Raw genomic sequence first — 23983 nt, 5'->3', positions numbered from 1 at the left:
CTGTAAGCACCGGTATGAAAGAGGCTAAAGACAGGGTGACATATATCTATGTTGCCACACAGCGAGCGGCTTGTGGATTGATGACAGCCGCACAACGGCAGCTAGCTGGTATTATTGTGCACTATTGAATGTTGTCCGGGAGGAAAGAAAAGCCAGTGGCACACTCGGACATGAGAACAAATGGGATCAACACTGCGTTCAGAAAGCATGAAGTGTCTGCGGCTCCCTGCGCTAATGTTTTACTTGGCCAGTCGAGCGTGAGCCTACCCGATTCAAATAAAATTAGCGGCTAATCCGCTAGCTAATGGCCATGCTGCAACTAGCTCACCACAGAGACGAACAAAGGCACTCGGAATAAGGCTGGGGAGAAATAGGGTTTTAAATAGAGGAAAAGAGGGATTGACCCAACATGCGTTGTAAGTGGAATAATATTCAATTTGTGATGGTGGAGTTAGGGTGGGTGGGTGTTATGCTCTTCCCGAGAACTCAGTGGTTTCCTGTCTTTGTGCGAGTGCTTGTCATTGTTTTGTCTCGTATCTTATTGCAGGGTTGAATGCACGCCAAAAATGTCAGAGGTCGGAACGGGGGGGGGGGGGGGGTGGGGAGAGGGTTAGGACGGAGACACAGAAGAGGTGATGATTCTATGTCACTTTCACTTTGCCCCTTTTTGACAAGAACAACGTTTTACACCGTCCCTCAGCTTCTCCTCTTCCATCATGTGTTCTTCACACTGGCTCAGAAGCTCTGCTGTATAAGCTGCCTGCTTTTCTGACTCTGCCACCAACATCTTGTCCTCGGGCTAAGGATTTAACTCTTCTACACAGACTGTCACACACATGCCATTTTTTCCCACTGCCACACACATCCACCTCCTACCATCATCATACATGTGCACAAACAGGACACACACAAAAACCCCAATTGCCTCACACGCTTGTTTCAACAAGATAACAGAGCGGATCGAGCGAGAGAAGCATGAAGGGGGAGAGAGAGAGAGAGAGTGCGTGAGCAAGAGAGAGAAGAGAAAAAGGATAGACGCATTAGCTGCTGGATTTATCTATGTGCCAGTGCCCCAATTATCCAATATCTCCATTAAGTATTCAGAGTGTATAACCCTGCATCGTTGGGAATATGTACCAGGGGCAACAAGACAAGACACGCACTGACTCTTTAGAAAAAAGGAAAAAATACAAAAAGCGTGAACACATTAAATACTGCACATATATTTCACACTCGTCTCAAATCAGGAAAATTGGGACTCTCTCTGTAGAATCGTGATTATACACCGTCAAGGGAGCCTTGCACCACCCTGTTGCAGCTGGGTAACGGATTCTGCATGAAGGAGCGCTGAGCGGAAGGAGGTTGTGCTGAAAGGTAGGTGTGAAAACGGGGGAAAAAAAGGAAGAAAAGGGGAAGGGGAGAGATTGAGAGAAAGAGAAAAAGGACAGATGCATCAGCAAGAGAGAGGGAGAGAGAGAAATAGACAGATAGAGAGACAGAGAGAGAAAGAGGCCGTGAGAGAGAAAGAGAGCATGAAGAAGGCAGCCGATGGCTGAACGAGTGAGTGAGTGAAAATGCATGGAGAACAAGAGTCTAACATGAGTGTATGCCTTGAAACGTTGCACACATCAACACGCACACACACACACACACCACAGGGAAGCGACTTCAGTGTGGGCTCTGTAAGTGTAAGCGTGTAAGTGTGTGTATGTGAGTGTTTGTGCGTATGTGTGACCCACACACACACAGTGACCATCTTTGTCAGTCACAGTGGTGGGCTGTAGGGACAGTGACTCGGGTCACAGTCAAACCAGGACCACCTCCACAGCAACCGGCACAACAGATGGACTCGCCATGCCGTTTAGACAACTCGACACGCCCAGGCTGTCAGGGCCCAGCCCAACACTGACAAACATACCCCCACACACACACAGACACAGCTACTTTGTGCCTGCAGAACTTTCGCGGACATCCAGACAGGATAAACACACACCACAAAACACAATTATCACAGTCCAAATTACTTCATCCACTACACGTACACACACACAAGCACATACACACACCTGGTGCACAGAGCATGATAAGCCTACTCTAAGAGAGCGGGTGTGTGTGTGTGTGTGTGTGTGTGTGTGTGTGTGTGTGTGTGTGTGTGTGTGTTTGGGTGGGTGGGTGCGTGTGTGTTTGTCAGTGTGTGTCAGCGTGTCAGCGCGCGTGTGTGTGTGTGTCCTGGACATCATCTCTCATTATGTCAGTGTGTTCAGTCATGGAGAGTGTGCCCTGCCCCCTCCTGGCTGGCCCATCTGTGAGGCTTCTGCAGTCACTGTGACAGCCCCCAACTTGTCTGCCCCCCCCGCCACCCTCTCTCTCTCTCTTCCTCTTCGTTTCTCTATCTCTCTCTCTCTCTCTCTCTCTCTCTCTCTCTCTCTCTTTCTCTCATATCCTCCCTTCTTCACACTATCTCTCTTTCTTTCTCTCCATCCTTCATTCAGTCAGACCAAGAAGCGACCAACAAAACAATACAGCACTGATCGCCAATAGGAGACACAAAATACATAAAGACTTTGCAGCTGACCCTTTTCAAGAGTGTGTGTGTGTGTACCCGCGTGTGTGTGTTCCTATTTGTGAGTTTATTATGTGATGAGCTGCGGAGGTTGATGATGGGGAACTGGCAATGTAATGCATCATATAAACACATCATCTGAGAGTGCAGATCGATCAATAAAACAATTACTAGACTGGGTAAGCTCCTTGGGTGTGTGGGTGTGTGTCATTATTTAACCTTCACTGTTAGTCTTTGACTAACAAAGTAACTAAACAACCTTTTGTGCGGCCTGGGGTTTCGACTGAGTCACAGTACATGTGTATGTATGTGTATGTGATCATGGATATGACCAGATCAAATGCGTTACCTTGATGATCTTGGGGTGAGCGCAGCGGCTGTTGCTGGTGGTGGCGTGCATCCAGCTGCTCTCAGCCGGAGCGCACTCCTGACGGAGAGAGCACTTTTTCTCCTGGACGCACCAGCCGCATTCGAACCTGGGGTCGGCCTTCAGACACATCCCACAACTGTCCCGCATCGCTGGGCACTTGTACAGATGGGCTGGGGGGAGTTAAAGACAGAGAGAGAGAGAGAGAGAGAGAGAGAGAGAGAGAGAGAGAGAGAGAGAGTTGAACGGATGAAAAACAGATTATTCTTTCTTTCTTTAAAGTTTGCCTCCAACATTACTGATGATCTGCACGCAGAGTCAACACTGAGAAACCAAACTAAAATAAAATCCAACAGGCTAAACCCTCGGGTGATCAAGCTTCCTCAGTGGCCACGGCACAAAGATGATCCCGAGAGCTAATCCGCAGGAGGGGAGCAGTCAAGACTACAAAGCAGAACCCGACCTTCCTATACATCCCCCCAGCCCCATTCCCCCCCCCCCCCCCCAACCCCAGCCCCCATCCTCAAATCCCATTGGTCATGGCGCTAGCTCTTAAAGCTAACCCGACGCGCCAATTACGAGCCTCTAAATGTTTGCGCTCTAATCACATTAACATATCGCTGTTTAAAACCGGCACGCACACCGCTTGAACTCCACCCCGACGATGGCGGTGATTAGGAGATATGGGAGGGAGTGACGGGGTGGACACAGTCAGGGCTGGGAAGAGCATCAGGAGATTAACAGTAGAGGTAATGATGGACACGAAGTGTAAGTGATGCACGCTGCTGCTGTGGTGATGGGAGGCCGTGCAGGCTTTCACGTCAAGGACGCTGGCGTAGATGTGCGCTTCTGACCGTCTTCTGTTTGTGTCTATGAATACTGAGACACTCAAATCTTTAAAACATCTGATGTTGTAGATGTTAATTATGAGGATAAAGGATTACGTTTACTTGAATGATTTTTTTACCCCTGGATACTTCAGTCATCGACCGCTGCTTACTGAAGCAGATTTTTTCCTCCATATCAGACAACCACTCCAACAGTTAACTACATTACAGAAGAGGAAACTGTCAATCATTATTCGACATTATAACTACACACACTGGTAGGAACAAAAGTGGCGTATAATAATAACCCAGGCCAACTCTGTACCATGGTCACTATAAAGCCACCATGGTTGTACTGATGTACTGAAGGAGGACTTATTGTCTGTGTCTGTCTGTCGTGTGTGTGTGTGTGTGTGTGTGTGTGTGTGTGTGTGTGTGTGTGTGTGTGTGTGTGTGTGTGTGTGTGTGTGTGTGTGTGTGTGTGTGTGTGTGTGTGTGTGTGTGTGTGTGTGTGTGTGTGTGTGTGTGTGTGTGTGTGTGTGTGTGTGTGTGTGAGAGAGACTACAGCTAGTGCTCGGGGATGCTATCCCGTCTCACAAAAATAAAGAATAGCATCTCGGCTTCCCCACTGCGCTGCAGTGATGACAATAATTATAAGCCAAGGACTATACAGACTCTAACAAGTAATTATAACCAAAAGGAACTCCACTATTGTTCTCACTTGCACTCTGTGATCGTGTTTAATCATTATGCACAGGGGCCTTTTGTCTGGGTGCATGTGTAGGCCTGTGAAAAAGACGCACACTGACTGGGCCACACATTGTACACGTATATAGTACGGCTCCTCACAATGGTGGGTTAAATCGTGTACATTGTCTGATATTCACTATTATATTATGAACAAAACTCATCACAACTCCAAAACATGAAAAACAAAGTCGTAGCTGGAGTTGACGAAACAAAAATATATTTGTTCGATTATTTTCTGCATGCAGGTTTGTGGGGCTATGAGCAGCAGCATGTCAAGCATTTCAATGAGCGTTTTAAATGTGTGAAGCTTCACACACCATTTGCTCAAAGTAGTTTGTGCTGCCCACGGACACAAGAATATCAATAGTGGAGTTAGGAGCTGGCGGAGGGCCTCTGGTCACGCTGGAACGGATTCACTATGCGGTAGGAAACCAGCGACCAGGCGCTACAACACTCAAGTGCTGCATGTTCGGCAACAAAGCTTTTAGAGCCAGGAAAACCCAAACCCAAACATATTGCAGTCAGAATGGATGTTTAACGTTGATCAGATTACCGGGAAAGTGTACAACAGGAAAAGGGGAGTCGTAGATAGAAGGATGTCATCAATAAAATTATGATGACGTTTGACGTTTTCCTTCTCTGATTAGCTTGTTAGGGTTAATTATATATGGTTGAATTATATTATATTATTACGACAGGCGCAAATAGCACGAGTAGCCAATTTAACCGTGAACCTTTTTGGGGCATGTTTGAGGGCTTGGCTTACCTTTGATGTTGTAGGGGTTGTCGATGACAAAGTTGTTGTTCCACACCACGGACAGATCCACCGGTAGGTCGCTGATGTCATTGCCCTCATAGGTATACTGAAACCAAAAGGAGACAACACCAGGTTAAAACTATTTAAGGCAGGATTTCGTTTGCAACTTTTTAAATGCAGAAACAACAACCAAAACACAATATTAAATCTAACAATACAATTTTTTCCTGTTCAGCTCCATTGGTAGAGCACTGCATTAAACCCGCCAGCAAGACAGGGTCAGATTATCACTGGGGGAATACACAGATAAAGATAAAGAAGTATACTTTGACAGAAATTTGAGGAAAGCACAAGGCAGTAACAAAACAGCCTAGGGCCCTGGTGGAAGTTAAACGGACATAAAAGGTGAGTGATGAGCAAGACGATATATATTGTGATTTTAACACCGGGCACAAGCCAGTGTTGTGTTGCCAGAAAGAGATTAAAACAGATCAGCAGCATCGCTCCACTGTGTGTGACTCACTCACTCACTCCAGCCGAGAGACAAATGCAAAGCGCAATATACAGCTGGTGAGATAATAATATTCTAGTCTAATTTCATTTTTTTGCACCGCAAACTAATAAGAGTTGAAATGTAATTGAGTCACCGTCTGTGTAATCCGTTTGAATCTTCTTGGTGGAATTCCCTCTAAACGGGTTGAGAGACTGTGAGGTGAGAGGGGGGCAACGACGTGTGATTTAGAGAGACACGACTCACGTGAGAATCCTCCCTCGTATCCCTTTTTAATCACAGAGGAAGTGCGGCATTCTGCATCAGACTGCCTCAGTACATGTTTCATTCACTCCGTATACACATATACCCATACTTTGTGGTTATATGTTTAAATACACGTTTATTCCCTAGTCATAAACACAATGCGAAAAACAATGGCTGTCAATTAAATATGGACACATTTCTTAAATGAAATATGTGTAATATTGTTTTGTATTTTAACATTCTGAAAATAAGTTGATTTGACTGTGACCGACCAATGTTAATAAACATTTATGTAAATGTCAGAGCTATTCAGAGGATAGGGAGGGACTGCAGTCCCTCGGCGGGTCATAAATTAACATACATTATATTAAATAAAGCCACATCCTAAACACACTCATGGCCAGACATGATCCCTCCCTCTGCATTTCTCTGTCCCTCAATGTGACACCAAACAGCCCCCGGATGGTAGTGAGACCGCTGTGCCCGCCTCCTTCCCTACGCCTGCCGCGATCCTATTGGAAGTGACGGCTGAGGGATAATAGGCCGTGCTACCCCTTAACTCCCCCTGTCGATCAAACACTGCCCACTAACTCTCACTAGCACTGGTAGCGGTCGGTATCGCGGCCGCTATCTCAGATGGCCTTGGGGTGATGGATAGCAGGGGAGGGTGGGAGACTGTTCACCCCCACCCTCCCCGCTCCGTCCCCCCTCCCTCCCTCCAGAAGAGAAACGATAAAGCCGGAGTGAAAGAGCCCGGAGCCCGGGGCTGCCTGCCCAGCCACGGTGGAGCCTGCTGCGGTCGGGAGCCGTGACCATCAGACCCTCACACTCAGTTCCACTGGGGGACTCGTCCCATTGTTGGTGGACAGTGGGCACATTCATATAGAGATAAGAAAAAGGGAGAGGGGGGGATAAGAAATCCAAAATGGGCCTTGCCAATGAGAGAACAATGTGGTGAAACGGGTCGATGTGTGATTGGCTGATTGATTTCATGCTTTTGTAATGTATCCTCTGATGGGCCGATTTTAGACCTATTGCGGTGCATAGGTCAATATCCAATTTGTGGCGCCTGTCTTAAGACTTCCCACGGAGGACTTCACTTATTTGCAGCCTTTACTTACTTACTTACTTTGTGGTCGATCCCTAATGTTTGCTTCTCCCTGTGTTTCAGTGCTCTTACTGATTCAGGGGCCATTACTTATTGAACAGGTAACTCTCACTCATTCCACAAGCTGGGGGACACACTAGATTCCCAACCCTAGTGGCCAGTGAGTAAATACATCAGGGGAGCAAGTGTTGAACTACAAACCGTTCCACTGATACAGACTCCTAATTGACCCTTTTTACTTACTTAAACAGGGAGAGGGAAATGGTGGGAACCCACCGATGTATGTTTTGGAGACGATATGACGAGAAAAAAACAACAATAACAAATGAGCTACGCTCAAAGCCAAAGGAGTAGGGAAAAAAATAAAATAAAAACAGAAGTGGGAGATAGAGAATGAGAGACGAGGAGGAGGAGGCAGCGGGACAAGGAGGAAATGGAGGGAGAGGGGGGAGACGTGGCATAGTGTGGCACGGTAGATAAGATGCTCAGGTGATGATGCGGACACCGTCCGTTCACACGTGGTATGACGGGCTGGGAGCCAGGCTATAAGGCAGCTGAGCTGCAGGACGCTAAAGTGAAATTGGCGTTTTCAATTTCTTTGACACGTCTGACTTGACCCGAACACTCCCTGCCTGCCTGTCTCTCTTGCTTATTCTATCTTCTAGTGTTGCGTTATATTCTTGTCTCTCTTCCCCGTCACCCTTTCTCTCTCTCTCCCCCTCTCTCTCTCTCTCTCTCTCTCTTGCACGCGCACGCTTTTGCCTCCCTCCTCTAGCGTTGCATTATGTTCTCCTCTCTTCCTTTTCACCCTCTCTCCCTCTCTCTCTCCCTCCTCTCTATAGTTGAGTTATGTTCTCCTCTCTCATCCCTTTCAACGCTCCATTTGATTTCTTAATAATACTGAACATCCCTGGTAACCATCGCACAGGGAAAGCCGAGCAGCCTTTTCAAAATAGGAATCACACCCAGAGCTGTGCATATGCTCCTGGATGTGTAAACATATTAATATTTATGTGTGTTCCAATACATGCATATAATTTCTACATGCCGTGTGTCTGAAGTCCATACGGAAAAAGAGGTGGTTTCTTAACAACAGCAAGGTTACATATATTGCCTCAGGGACAGTTATATTGACTTGTGCACGGCACATATGCACTCTTAACCTCTGCTCCCTCCCATCTCTGTACCGCTCTCTCCCAGACCCACAGACCACCCAGTCAGCCAGGGAACCAGACAAGGAGTGCCCTGGCTCACGACATGCAGGGAAATCTCACACACACACACACACACACACACACACACACACACACACACACACACACACACACACACACACACACACACACACACACACACACACACACACACACACACACACACACAGAGCTGGGACCATAAAGATTAACACACTGGGGGCCAGGGCAGTGAGAAATACTGGGACTTCTCACACACAACACGACCATGAATATTTAGTTTAGTTGTGCGTGTCATAATGTGCGTAAATGGCGACGCAAAAGTGTGTGTGTGTGTATGTGTGTATATGTGTGTGTGTGTGTGAGGAAGGGGGGAGGGTAGACAGGTTGGGTTTATGATCCCAAAACCCATCTACTCTCATTGCTCCCTTATTAAACTTTCATAGCCCACTGGCCTCGTTACACAAGGCAAGCGCGTCCAGGGAACACACGCATACAAACACACACACATTAGTGGTATAAAGTGATTATTTGCACACACACACGCGCACACGCACACGCACACACACACACACACACACGGTTAACTACACAGCTGGGCTATCAGTGGTGGTGATGAGGGGATAGAGTGTGGAGAGAGGAGTGTTTGCGGGGGGTGAGCGGGGAACAAGGGGTACCTTATGTGGGGGTCACCACCCAATAATTAGTCATCTTGAAGTGGGACGCACACTCAGCGCCCACATCGGCTAAAAATAGCAAACTGGCTGGGGGCGGGCCTACCTGGGATGGGCCGGACGAGAATTTCTGTCCCTCTCTCTCAGTCTATCTCTCTCTCCCTCTCTCTCTGTCTGTCTATCTCTCTCTGTCTCTCTGTCTCTCTGTCTCTCACCCTCCCTCTCTCTCTCTCTCTCTCCCTCCCTCTCCTCCTCCTCTCCCTCTCTCTCTCAAGATGACCATGACAGGTGTTACAAATTATGTTCCAACAATACAACACACACACTATATTCTTTCCCCCCTCTTCTTCCCTCCCTCCATCTGGATAAGTCACACAGAGAGACGGGCTGTGTCCGACCGCGCGCTGAGGGGCCCGGGACAGAAGACTGCAGAGAAAAGTTGAGCTTTTTCGATGATGTCAGTATACATACAGTCCCCATAAGCCCCCCCCCCCCCCCCCCCCACACACACACACAACTTAGAGGCAGATATAGGCTCCTAATCAAGGATCAAGTGGTAATCCTCCCACTATAGCTGGTAAGTATGTATGTTTGGGTAGGTGTGTGTGTGTGTGTGTGTGTGTGTGTTTGTGGGAGTGTGTGTGTGTGTGTGTGTGTGAGGTCAGGGAATTACCCACCAATCATAATAGTGGTCCGTTAGATGGCGCTAATCGCTAATGCTAACAGGATTGTGCAGGGCCAGACCCAGTTACCCAGCTTATCGGCCAAACAACACACACACACACACACACACACACACACATTAATTTTTCAACCATCAAAATAAGAGAGGAAGGGGGGAAAAAGCGCTGGCTTATGGGAAAAAAATAATGCTGCCATAGCCAATGTTTCCTATTTTTTAGCCTACACATTAAGCTAGTCTAAGCCTGCTGGACCTCAACGTGTACGAAAGGCAGATTTTTTTTTTTTTTTTGCCATTACCACAAATGTCCCCGGACACACATCCACACACAACCCCTTCCTGCACACACACACACCTAAATCCTTCTCCTGCTAGTATTTCCAGACAGAGAGAGAAAATGGTAAAGAGACACAAGCAAGCCCAAGGGGAGAATGAGCAGAGGACCAACAGATGGGGCATAGGAGCAAAACTCAGAGCAGGATCTAAAGATAGTGGGGAAAAGAAAGAAAGAAAGAAAGAAAGAGAATGGTGTGACTAGTGTGGGGAGGGAAGGGAGGATTGAAGGGGGACAGAGATACTGCCATATGCTGATTTGTAGGACTCCAATTAATTCTTATTAGGCAGAAACTAGAGCGTGGGAGAGATGGTCTTCACCTGTCTGTGGGGGAGAGGCAGACAGAGAGAGAAAGGTGAGGGGGAGAGAGAAAGCGGAAGAGAGAAACGGAGAAAGAGAGGAAAGAGAGAGAGTGAGAGAAAGGCGGAGACAAACCAACCGACAGACAGACAGAGATGGTGAGATTGAGAGCGAGAGAGAGAGAGAGGGACAGCGATAAATGGACAGAGAGACTAGGGATTGCAGTGTAGAGCACTAGATATGCCCTGTTGTGTCTGCCTGAGAGAGATGAGTAAGGGCAGACATGAGGGAGGGAATATATCCACAACAAGTCAGTCGGTTAATGGCCAGGCCACACAGGACTGTACCGGCCCACACACACCAAAACATATTCTCACACACACACACACCAAAACATATTCACCAAACACACACTCATATTCACATATACACAGAGAGCTGGCGGGCCAATTAAAAAGCGTTGTCAGTGTGTGTGGTGGCTGACTGCGGTGGCAGCTCTAGTGTTTATATCTCATTAAACTGTGCCAGGCTATGCCAGACCAGACCGTACCACGCTCCACTGCACCCACTGCAATACCGCCCATCAGCCAGCCCCTCATTAGCCCTGTCTCCACCACCACACGGACCCCCGCACGTCCGTGTGTGTGTGTGTGTGTGTGTGTGTGTGTGTGTGTGTGTGTGTGTGTGTGTTTCAGGTACCTCTCAAGGCCAAGTTGAATTTATTTATTTATTTTTTATCTAATTTGGTTTTAAGTCAGCTTAGATAAGTCCTGGGTGGTGAGTAAAAAGAAAAAACTCCAACTATTTAAAAAGTTTTACAAAGTCAATAGCAACCCGGAACATAGTTTATTTTTTTGTAAACGTCACAGTTGCGCCACACTGTCTGAAGAACACACACACACACACACACACACACAAACAGTGGCCCGGACGGCAGTAGATAGGTGGCATGTAATAACCCCTCCCTCCTGTAGACCCGGTAAGGGCACCCGACTGTTCTGAAAAAAAAAACACCAAAACACCGTCTCTCCCTCTATCCCTTCACTGAATCTTCCATCTCCACATGCTCTCATTATAACCTCACCTCTCTATAACTTTTTCACATACACATGCAGGCATGAATGCCTGTGTGCGTGTGCGCGTGCGCGCGCACACGCACACGCACACACACACACACACACACACAATCTCTGTTTATTCTCTGAATATGCCTCTCATCCACATGAACTCACTAACTTGCTTCCTTGCTTTCCTGTAATTGCGTTTGTGTCTGTCAGTTGTGTGTCTGTGTGTGCATGCGCTTAATCTTGCCGGTGCATTATGTACACACACATATACACACACAAACAAGCGTCCATCTCCGGAGCCGACTGCAATTCATCATCATTTTATCTGCCTTAATTGGATGCCATCAGGACCCCTGATACAGCCCATCTAGGCCTTATCAAACAGCTGCTGGAGACACGCACGCACACACACACACACACACACACACACACACACACACACACACACACACACACACACACACACACACACACACACACACACACACACACACACACACACACACACACACACACACACACACACACAGAAGAAAAAGACTCTTCTGTCCTGTACCAGACTAGATTTCTCCTGCCTTGGCATCTATTTTTCTCTCTCCCCACCTTTGGAAAGGAGGGACGGAGGGGATGGGAGAGGACGGGTAGTGGGGGGAAGGAGGGGTGGGGCTGATGGAGTGGCCAACTGGTTTATCAGACAGAAGGTAATGGTGTAAGGCTCGCGCTGATATTATCTGTCCACTCTCATTCCCGTCCGCCATGGAGGGAGAGGAAAAGAGGAATATATAGGAGGGGGGAATATGGATGGGAGAGACGGAATAGTTGAGCACAGAGGAAAGGGACGGAGGTGGGGGGGGGGGGGGGGGGGGGGGGGGAAGAGAGAGAGAGAGAGAGAGAGAGAGAGAGCGAGAGAACACAACGCGCAAAATGTCCAGATTGAAAGAAAAAGACGAAAAGTAAACTCAGTTTTTTCTCCCTTCAGGTTTTTCTTTCTTGCTGTAGGTTGTAAAATAGCTCCCAGCTGCGTCCAATCAGTCACTCTCACACTTTTTATCCCCCTCCCTCCCTCCCTCCCTTCCCACCACCCTCCCTCCCTGTCCCCCTCTCTCCCTCCTTCCCTCGTCTTCTGCTCCCCCCCCCCACCCCACCTGCGCTGCATGGCGTCCCTGTGTCTTCGGGGTGTGGTGCGTTTGTGTGCATCTGTGTTTACTAGCTCTCTTCCACCTTCTGGCTTTCAACGGCACGCTCCAAGACCAGATCTCTGCATCTAATTGGCCCTTGGCCCCGACCTCGGCCTCTGATTGGCAATCGCAGCGGGAATATGTCTGGTCAGTGTCAGCCAACAGGAAGGAAGGGATCGGGAAGCCTGTTGTTTTGGGTATAGCGGGTGACCTTTGCTAACCACAACCATACGGCCAGACAGACTGCAGGCAGTCCATGGCTGTCAGCTGTAATATCGGTTCATTTGGCAACGGGAAAGTCAAGGTTCTTCATCGTATCTATGCCTACTCGTTCGTCAACACTTAATCCTGGGGTGGACCTTGGGAAAGCCTGCCTGAGTTGATCACATTACCCACACTTTAACCAACCTAGATTGGACTTTGTACATCAACTGTGTGAATGTCTGGAGTCTGAATGAATCTGTGTGAAGGAAAGTGAGATGAGATGAGATTATCTATTACAGGGTAAGGGGAAACTCCTTCAAAGCAACGACTGGAAAGAATAAAATGGAATCGAGAGGCCTTGAACTCTTGTTCAACAGTTTGAACCGGACCTAAAGGAGATACACATATTTATCATTGAGTAATATGCGTAGTCTTGCTATGAGTTTTGAGTGAATCCCCCAGCTAAACCAGAGCATGGCTGGCTCAGCTGGCTGCAGCGATCTAGTTTGCAACAAGCAGTGGCAGTTCTAGACCAGTTTTAATGGGGGGGCCGGGATGGGGCCGGCTTTAGTGTTAGAGGGGCACATACAGGGACGTGCACAGGAGTTTTGAAGGGCAGGTGCCGAATTGTTGAGGGGGGGGGGGGGGGGGGGGATTGTTGAATTTGCGTCATATACAACATCGGACAAAATTAAATCGCAATAAAAAAAAATGTGTTTGTGGATTGTGGTACACATTGCAGAAATTGCGTCAACATCAATTATTTTAGACCGAGCTTTTCAATGTGAAAAGCATTCGGTTTAGTTGAGTTGATGTACTTGTTGGTTTTGCTGTAAGACTGATGCAAGCTTGTCTGTTGACTCTATGTCTAAGTGTCAAAAAAATGGTTTCTAGGTTAACATATCAGGCAAGCACTACCATTAAGATCTTATGAGTGTCTTGCTTGTTTCATGTATAGACACATTCTGTATATTTCTTGCACAGCTGAATTATTCTCTTTTCACTTGTCCTCCTCCCCTTTAGAATAAGTTAGTACAAGTACAGTAACCCAATATAGGAATACCATAGGGGCACTATTTTTCCCATTAGCGGATATGGACAGCCAATACCAAACAAGGTTAGCATGGAGCTGATGTTACAGTATCATATATCATGTGTGTCACATAGGGCTGGTTATTGACATTGTGCTGTCAGGGGATACTATACAAGAGTACTGAGATGGGCTTTTCAATGTAAAAGGAGTAATGTGTGGGGAACTGGATATAGAACATGAGCCAGCCATTGATATTCTGTTATTCATGAAACAAATCAAAAAACAAATCTGGTCCATTGAAGGCTGTGATTGCATTATTCCAGAATGGGGGGATTGGGGGCTTGGGGAGATGTGTTTTTTTTCCGTCAAAAGAGTTCAGTCCCTTAAAACAACCCCTCTCTTCTTTCCTTTGTTCTTGACTCTCCCTCACGCTCTTGCTCTACTCTCCTGCTCACCGTCTCTCTTGACCACTCTCTCCCTCTCTTCCTATTCATCGCTCTGTTTCTCTTTGTCTCCCTCGCTTTCCAATATTTGCTTCCATTTTCTCACCCTCTCACCTCTCCCATCTCCATTTGGAGCCGTTTGAGCAAAGGTGTTGTCCCTAGTGATTTAAAAGGGGTTGTTTTCTAATGCTATAGTCGTATATCCATTAAATAGTGTCTGGGGATGGTGGACAACACCACTGCACCCCAAGTCTATGTGTGTGTATCAGAGAGAAGAGGCTAAAATAGGGATTAACACCGTGTGTTTACACCATTGATTAGAATGGACCCCTGTAGTCTCTCAGTGATAGCTATTGGCACTGAAGGACTCACACACGATACATAGCCCAAGGCATTTGAAAGGGTGTCTGTTCGCACACACACACACACACACACACACACACACACACACACACACACACACACACACACACACACACACACACACACACACACACACACACACACACACACACACACATTGATGAGCACTTATCAATACTGCTCCGTGTCTTTGCAGAGTGTGTCAGACGGGCTTAAGTCTATTTTCCCCCTGCATATTCACACATGATTCATTTGGCGGTTTCCAGAACACACGCTACAAGCAGGGACAAACACGGGTAGCATGTGCACATGCACCGTGTTGCAGAGAGTTATGATGATCTATAAATGAACACACCATTATTCGAAATGCTCATTCTTTTGAAATACCACGTAATGAGCTATAAAAAGGGCTCTGTGTAATAATTTATGCAACGCAATTATAACCGTAAGTTCAAGCCTGAACGAGGCACGCGCTTTAATAGAAACTTAATGCAGCCGGCACCTTTTAATCCATTCGCTCATTTCTAAACCAAGCCCTCGTGTGGACCTGATGCAGCCTACGTGTCTTATTAAAATATGACGACGCGGTCAAGTCCAGAAGGATAATTGCTAACAGCGGCTAAGTGCTGACAACTGAAGGGTAATTGCTGTTAGCATGTCTTCCGGGGCGTCAAACTGAGAAATGTAGATGTTCTTTTTTTGTGTGTGGGGGGGGGGGGGGGGGGGGGTGAGGAACGGTGGGGTGGGGAGAAGAAGCCGACTGCACTAGCTGGCAGCTAGAATAAACAGTCAATAACAAACGGACATCTCCACGGAGGGAGAACAGCGCTGGTCCCTAGCTAATTAGCGCTTTGTTCACAAACAACTGGCCGTTCACGAGCGCCGCGGCCTAACGACTATCCGTCCGGCGCGGGTGTCTGCGTCAGCCCGTTTTTCCCCCCGATGCCGTCGCGAGGACGAGAAGCCGTCTGGTTGGCCGATGGGGGTAGAATCCCATCGGCACACGTTTTCCCATTTCGACAGGGGTTGACAAAGTGGCAGCCCCAATTGGTGGGATGCTGCATATTAAACGTGCCAAAAGTGTTTAAAGCGCTTCAAGGTGTTAAAGCTAATTAGTTCAAAATTGCTACGGGCTCTTTTTTTTCCCCCCCCCCCCCTCTTCTTCCTCCCCTATTAATCTCTGGCTTAATAGCTCCGGTGTTTGACATGTTAAAATGTCATGTAGTACACTCTGATCTAAAGCCGAATCAATAACGCCGGTGATGCCAATCAAGACGCGGCGGTCTGAGGGGAGGTACCTTGATATAGGGCACAACAGCCGAGATAATGAGCACCGGAGAGGAAACGCAGGGGGAAGACGGGGAGAAATAGAGACAGAGATGGAGTGAGACGGACGTAGGGTGAGAGTGACAGAGAGGAAGAGACAGAGAGGAAGAGACAGACAGAAACAGACACAGACAGACAGACAGACAGACAGAGATATAGAGAGAGAGACAGAGAGAGAGACAGAGAGAGAGATCCGATGGAAATAAAGAGGTGTACCGTTGAGATGTAAACATGATAAATCTAGGTCTCAACTAGGAACCAACTGCAGATCTACACACCTTGGGAGAAAATACACACTCTGCCCTCCTTATGACAAAATGAAAAATGTCCATGAGCGGTCGTTAATCTGGCACACATCTCCACATCACTCAGCCCACGCGCAATAATAATGCAGACTGGCTTCTGCAAAAATCAATATCATATTTACAAAAATAAATAAATAATTTGGTGGTTCAGCGCCTTTTTACTTTCTTCATCATATGTGAGTCTATGTTGGATAGAATACAAATTTACAGTGGCAACATCCATTCAATTTGCCTTTTCATGCCAACTTCAATCATTTAACAAATACCAGCAGGGAAAATGCATTCCAACTCAGTCTCAACAACAGCACAGGCTGCTTATTGCAGAAAGCACAGCCTAAGATGAGGCAAGAACATGCACTCAACGCAGGCCCACAGTTAACATCAAAACTATATTCAAAAGATAAACATCTTTTGAATCACATTAAATAAACACACAATCCCGGATGGGCCAAAAGCAGAGAAAGAATTTCCCTCAAAAAGGGACAATAAAGGATAACTTAACTTAACTTACAATTGGCTAATGTTTCGTTGTCAGGGGAGAAACCAATCCATGAGCCATTGTGAAATCAATAAATCAATCAACCAGTCTCTTATTAATAGACACATTGAGCCCAGGACGGTATGCAACTGCATATGTTGTACCCGGATAGATGACATCATTACCACCTCAGCCTTTTACCATCCATCCCCACACATTATAGCTGTTTGAAATTTTGCAGTGGAGGCCATAAAGTGAATGTGATTATTCTCCTGTATCAACGGCAACCAAAGAGCAAGCAAGGGTCACTGGGATGAAGTCCACATAGAACCGCCAGCTGGGAGGTCAATGGCGGGAGGTGGGGGAGAGGAGGGGTTTTGTATCTAGTCATCTTGTGACCTGGCTGGGGTCGGAGCTGAGATGTGCTACAATGCTTAACATGTTAGCCCCCCCCCCCATAGGTTAGCAGTGGTGGGAGGGCCACTGTTTAAACTAAACAAGTCAATACCCTCTGAACCAGGCCAGCATCTGGTCACCTGGTCAACATCCACGGGCCGACCGTGGATAACGGTGATACCTGCCCTACCCCCCCCCCCCCCCCCACCACGATAAAAAGGCTGATTGCTTATCCCATTCTCAACGGGTTCCCTCCCACCTCCTCCCACCTCCCAGACTCACCGAGGTCTTCTGGCACTGGATGGAGGTGCTGTTGAAGCGCAGGGCGGTGACGCTGTACGTCTCCCCCTGGATGTGGAAGACACACTCGTAGTTCTTCTGGCCCGACTGAGGCTGGGGCAGGTTCTTGGCGGCCAGGGTGATGGGCTTGGTCACACCCACCGGGATGTAGATCTGGGTGGATGGCAGAATCTGGGGGCAGTCCTGGGGGAGGAGAGAGAGAGGGGGGGGGGGGGGGGGCGCACAAGGTTAGGGTTGATTGTCGTTCATCGTGTTGCTACGTTCGGAATCGGTGGAGAATGGATGAAAGTATGATAAAACAAAAAAAGAGTTGGACGTTAGGTCTTTTTCATGACAAGCAACCAACAGTGAGGTCAGATACGTGATGGCATTCAGGATCAAAGTAGCCGTTGGTCAGAGCCAAGAGTATAACATGCAGCCCCTCTTTCCTTGGACTCTCGCCTAGTGTTCGAATTCGAGCTGAAACAGGGGGTTCACTTACACTTTTAAGATAGGTTAGATAGCAGTTTTGAGAGAATCAAACCCAGTACCTCTCGGCTGAAAATGGAACACCCTGCCGCTAAAGATCCTGCAGCAGGATATCTAAGTGTGAGGGAAAAGGAGAGAAGGCTTGCCGAAATGAGTCACATAATTTAGCCACCACAAACCCCACCTAGACATTGACTTGCAGTACTGCATTTTGTCCAGTAGGGGTGCCAGAGGCTTCCCGTTTGATTTGCACCATATGTTAAACTCCCCTAAAACCAAGTGTGCGCTAGAGTGCCTCGGCATGGGGAGCCACACACACACACACACACACACACACACACACAATGTTTCCGCTCACTTCACGAAACACTGCTCTCATAAGATGTGCCCGACGTTGTTATGGCAGTCAGATGGACTCCAGTGTATTATGTCACAGCGTGGGGCTCTGGGAGACGGCGTGTGCCTGTTAATATGCTCCGGAGCTACGCTTTTATGTATGTGAGGCGAGGTCAGTTGGGCTGACCAGCTCATCTGGAAGCAGGCCCATCTGCTAATTCCTCCGCCCTGGAGTGTTTGTCTGAGTTAGAAATTGGTGGAATAAAGAGTATGAGAGCGTGTGTGTGTGTGTGTGTGTGTGTCTGTGTTAATTTAAAAGCAAAGCGTACAATTTCTGCATTGATATTATAAAGGAGTATCCTGGTCGGGTGTCTGGGTGTGTGTGCGTGCGCACTTTATAATAAATGAGGTCAGCACAGAGAGTTTATGTTCAATTTGGCCACGGTGCAATCTCCAAGGCATGAGGGGGAAAACACAGATAACAAAGGCTGCTATAAACAAATGCCATGCCATTCAATTATGAATTAGGGGGGGGGGCGCATGCAACTCGTGCAACACCGGTACCGCCACAGGGCCGACGGCCCTGACACAATTCAAGCTTCTAGGAACAACATGGAGTACGCAGCAGTAAGGAGGCGGTACAGCGGTACCAGAGGAGCAGGTTAAGAACCCACCAGAGGTAGTGGGAGAACGCTGGTCTGCGCCTGCTTATAAAATATTCACACTGCCCGCTCGCCGTGCCTTCCCAGCACATACTGGTCCTACACCTGTTGTGTGTTGGGGACCCAGTGTCTGGCTGGCTAATGGCCAACTAGCTGGCTGTAGGTATCCCATGGTGCCGTGGTGTGTTGTATGGTACGACCCCACCCCCCCAACCTGCCCGTGTCTGTCTCTCTCCAGCTGTACATTAGAGACTGGGCTCCGTCTCAGCGGGGGGCGGGGGGGGGGGGGGGGGGTGGCTGAACACAATGCTGCTGCTGTGTGTTCATTAGCATGCTTAGCCCTGCACTCGGGTCATGGGCACACACACACACACACACACTCACACAATACATATATACATATACAGACCTGGGCAGATAATGAGAAGAGGGAATACTGTCGGTAACCGCAGGCAACAAACACCAAGGTATATAATGAACGGGACTGAGGGCGGGGGAGCGGGGGGGGCGGTTAAGGACAGAAATACGGATGTGGGTGACGGACAAAGAAGAAGCATGAGATGGTTTCAATTTAAAAAAGTCAGCCTCATTTATTTACCCCCTCTTTTTTTATATCTTTATTGATCCATCCTTCTATCCTTAACTGGCGTGTGCCCGTAAATGGCTTGGGTACGCACACACACACACACACACACACACACACACACACACACACACACACACACACACACACACACACACACACACACACACACACACACACACACACACACACACACACACACACACACACCAAGGCCTTCCCGACAACTTCCTACTTCATTAACTGCCTGGAGCAAGGCCAGGACATTGATGTAGAGGGAGATGGAGCGATAGAAAGAAAGGGAAGAAACAAGAGAAAGAGGATTGATTTGAGCTAATGTCATCTGGCTTCACAGGAGAAAAATTGCTTTTCTCAAAGAAAAACACAATACAAACTTAGCGAAGTGTCCCCTTTTTAACAGTCCATGTGCAGTGTAGATATTTATGAATAGTATTGGAGACTTGTACACTGAATAATTTCACATTGGAAATTGCATTTTACATACATACTGGCCCAGGGTGTGAAGCGAGTTGCAACGAGTTGCAAACCAGTTATTCATCCCTGTATCAAGCTGACGTCACCTCGACTGCCTGCCTCTCATCCTTCCTTCTAGCTGGAACTTATCTTTCCTGAGCGCCCCGAGTCTGTCTGTCTCGTCCTCCAACATGCCAAGATAAGTCAGAGGAAGAAAAAGAAGGGAAATAAAAAGTACACGTGAATCACATCTGCCGTGACAGACCCTGAGCGAGACGGCTGGCGATAAACAGCATGTCCACGTGTCTCTTCTCCTCCCTTGCAATTGTTACTGGTATAAAGAGGGGAGAGAGAAGGCCCACGTGAATGACAGTAATTACACTCTAAGAAAAGGCTTCCCAAAAGTAGGGTGGTTCCTGGGTGTGCTCAGAGGAAGAGGCTGAAACCTCTCTTCCTGTGTAGCAGTGCCGTCATGACACTGCTTGATATACACAAGGATGGCTGACGACTACACCGGCGACAGGGAGAAAAGTACAGCAGGAAGCACAACTCCATGAGAGGGGGCCAAGACAGGAAGTGGAAGAGGTGCAGGAACGGGAGCACTGGTGCCAACTTCAAGAGACCATTACCCCAATACCCAGATACAGACAGACAGACGGACTGACACAGCCAGAGAGAACATAGTTCTGAGTAGATAGCAGGAGATGGAAGAAGAGGAGTAGACTAAAAAAAGAGATGAAACGGAGCGGGGGAATTGACAGCAATGAAGGGATGTTGAAACGCTCCCTATGGGGACAACGATCTCCTCAGAGGTCGTGACAGGTGCCAAAACAGTTCAAAGCGTGCATTAGGGCTACGAACTCCAGAGCACATTGAAACAATACGGCACCAGAGGGATTTGTTTGAAGCTCAGAGTGAGTTTCTCTTTCACTCCATTTAACCATTCTTTTTGAAGGGAGCTTTCTTAAATTTCATTTCATTCATCTGGTGAATTTTTTCTTTTCTTTTCTGGACCACATGAAAGTTCATCCTGATGGAATTTCAGGAAGTGTGTATGTCAGAGAGAGTGTGTGTGTGTGTGTGTGTGTGTGTGTGTGTGTGTGTGTGTGTGTGTGTGTGTGTGTGTGTGTGTGTGTGTGTGTGTAAGATTCCAGGTTGACCGCAGGTCGGATGGGTTAGCACTCACAACCCCCCCCCCCCCCCCCCTTTTACCCACAATTCCATGGGGGGGGTACTTCCTGTGATGCCTGGTGCCAAGTCCTACAATCACAAGGAGCACTTGAACCTCACTCTCCGGTGAAACAACCACAGTTTGATGCCATAGGGACTAAGCATTCACTAAACTAGAGTGGATTTATGAATTAAACCCTTTTCTGTATGTGTATCCACCGCAGGGCGGAAAATTACACATTAAAAACATCACTTTTTCCAATTTATCGTTCACTTTGCAATTCCTGCACAGTTGCAGGTATTTCCACCCACTGCAGATGTTTGTCCTGTACTACAGCTAGGAACTGTTACCGCCGAATACCAAACCATTTGTTCAGCGCCAATCCGTGCCAATAGCGGAAAAGTAAGTAAACAAAGCGCGAGAGCTAAACAAACATACGTTGATTGGTTTGGGGTAAGCGTACCCAGGTGTGTGTGTGTGCGTTGTGCGCATGTGGGCGTGCACCTGTGTGCACAACACGCAACCTCCAAGTCCCCTACTGTTCCCTGCCATACTGCCAGAGGGCTTTCTTTACCTCCGTGTTTGTTTCTCCCTGCCGGCTGTGCTGCCTACAGGCACTACCTCCTCACAACGAGGGTCCTACCCATTACCGTCCACACACACACACACACACACACACACTACTAGACACACACACACAACACGTGTAGCTTTATGTATTACTTTCAAGCCTGAAGACAAAAGTCGCCCAACTCAAATTCAGCTCAGTGGCAATACTAAAAATGTCAATAAAGTTATTTCTTTCACTCCCATAAACCCGTTTTCTATTTGATGTTTCTTGTGCTTTGGCACCATGTCACAGAGGCTGCAAACGAGCCGTCGCTGTGCTATCGTTCAGTGCCAACGATGTGACTGTTTTCGGCGGGAGTTTGACCTAAATTGGGGTGCAACATTGTGGTGGCAGACGCCCGGGTGATTGAGCCGGCTGATTGGGCGCCGCCACGCACCTCCCTCCCTGGCGTGCAGCTGTCATTCTAGGTCAGCCGCGCTTTCAGAAATATCCCCTCCCTCATTTGCCATTCACTCTGATGTCTGCCACGCTGCAGATTCCCCCCCGACTAGCTCACGCTCCGTGGAGCGGGGGGGGGGGGCAATACAAGGAGGGGAAAAAAAGGGGAAAGAAATGGGCAGGATAAGATAATCTTTATTTGCAGGTGAGCAAACACCTTTTAACATCCGCCCAGAGAAGATAATGAGTGGGTTGAGCAGATTGTGTGCCTGTATGTGCCTGCGTGTGCGTGTGTGTGTGTGTGTGTGACCCATGCACATCACACGCACGTGGAAATGATGAAGGCAAGGGAATAAAAAAAAAAAAAATAGGAAAGAAGGAAAGCGGAACGAGAGAGACAGATAAAATGACTCATATAAATAAATCACTGGCTCCAAAAGCCAAACAGACTTCAGAGGGTCCTGATCATCGTACGGCTGACAAGATATTAATTAATAAAGCTCCAAAAACACCATGCATTCTCAATGAGGATTCTGGACCTCTTTTGTTTTTAACTAAGGACAGACCCCCCCCCCCCCCCCCCCCCCCCCCCAACCCCCAAACCCCCACACCATCACTTCCCACAGTCCATCCATAATTAATTACCAGCTCTATGATGTGAGGAGGGAGGAGGGAGGGCAGGGTCCTGATGTGTGTGTGAGTATGGAGGGGGGGGGGGGGGGGGGGGGGAATAACATGTTAAATAATGAAGTAAAGCGATCCGGGGGAGCTGAGGGGACACCGGGGGTGCACCGGATGGGTAGTGTGGGAGGGGGGGGGGGGGGGGGGGGGGAGAGAGGGGGTGTTCATGGTTTGGTCACTGAGGAGTTGGACGAGAGGATGGATGCATGTGTGTGTATGAGTGTGTCTGTCATGGACCTGAGTAGGGTGCATATAGAGGGAATATCTTAGCCGCCCTAACACAAGTGACCCAACCCCTTCACATCACACACACACACACACACGAGGCATTGCTTGTCTACATGCCTCTCCCTGATCCAGGCTTTGCCACAGCGGTGGTCCGACATAAACCATTATCACAGAGCCCTGTATCGCCTTTTGACCAGAAGTTGTCGGATCTAAAACAGCGTCGCCAATGACCCCATTTTTATTCACCCTACCCCCTCCCCCGACTCATCACACATGAAATATTAAAGAGGGGGGGGTGGGTGGGGACATGTCATTGGGTTGATTCTACTACCTTACGCTAATGTGACTTCATACATATTGAATGGCGGCGCAGGAGCGCACAATATCGACGTAGTGTCAGCAGCTGCGCGGGGCGGGTTGTTGAAGACGCTTATCGGAAGAACGAGTGGCCTGGCTTCAATGACATACCACCCCCCCCACCCCGCCCCATTATAGAATCTAACGCATAACACTCCTAAAGAACACTGCAGAGAACAAGAGAACAAACGGTGGGATGGGGGAAATGAGATCGAAATGTTGATCGCAGCAGTGAGGCATTCGTCTGTAGGCGTCCCGAGTCCTGGTGCAACAGGAAGGGGCAGAAGAGAAACCCTTGTATGGTAAAGAGAGCAGGGATTGCTGTTGCTTTCAGTGAGTGAGTGAGTGAGTGAGTGAGTGAGTGAGTGAGTCAGTGAGTCAGTGAGTCAGTGAGCGGGTGAGAAAGCGAAAAAATAGATCACGACAGAGAGAGAAAGAGAAAGTATGTGTGTGCACGTGTGCATGCGTGCGTGCCTGGCTCATTAGCAGGCAGAAGTCAGGAGGAAAACGGCTGTGACCAATCAGAGAGCGTTTACAGTGGAAATGAGAGGGAGCGCCAGGGAGAGAGGAGCGAGTGAGACAGAGAGAGACAAGATGAACAAAAAAAAA

The 23983-nt window shown here is 48.0% G+C and overlaps 1 protein-coding gene across 1 annotated transcript in view; it reads right to left on the bottom strand.

Annotated features, from left to right (window-relative positions):
• Positions 1 to 23983, bottom strand: part of plxna1b (plexin A1b) — a 142393-nt gene that overhangs the window by 37244 nt on the left and 81166 nt on the right. The window contains 3 exon segments of the mRNA XM_084463656.1: positions 2913 to 3103; positions 5274 to 5370; positions 17388 to 17588. Of these exon segments, the coding sequence (XP_084319782.1) occupies positions 2913 to 3103; positions 5274 to 5370; positions 17388 to 17588 (489 nt within the window).

This window comes from Micromesistius poutassou, assembly GCF_964030765.1.
Source record: "Micromesistius poutassou genome assembly, chromosome: 2".
Lineage (NCBI taxonomy): Eukaryota > Metazoa > Chordata > Actinopteri > Gadiformes > Gadidae > Micromesistius > Micromesistius poutassou.
This window is presented reverse-complemented; position numbering and strand designations above follow the sequence as displayed.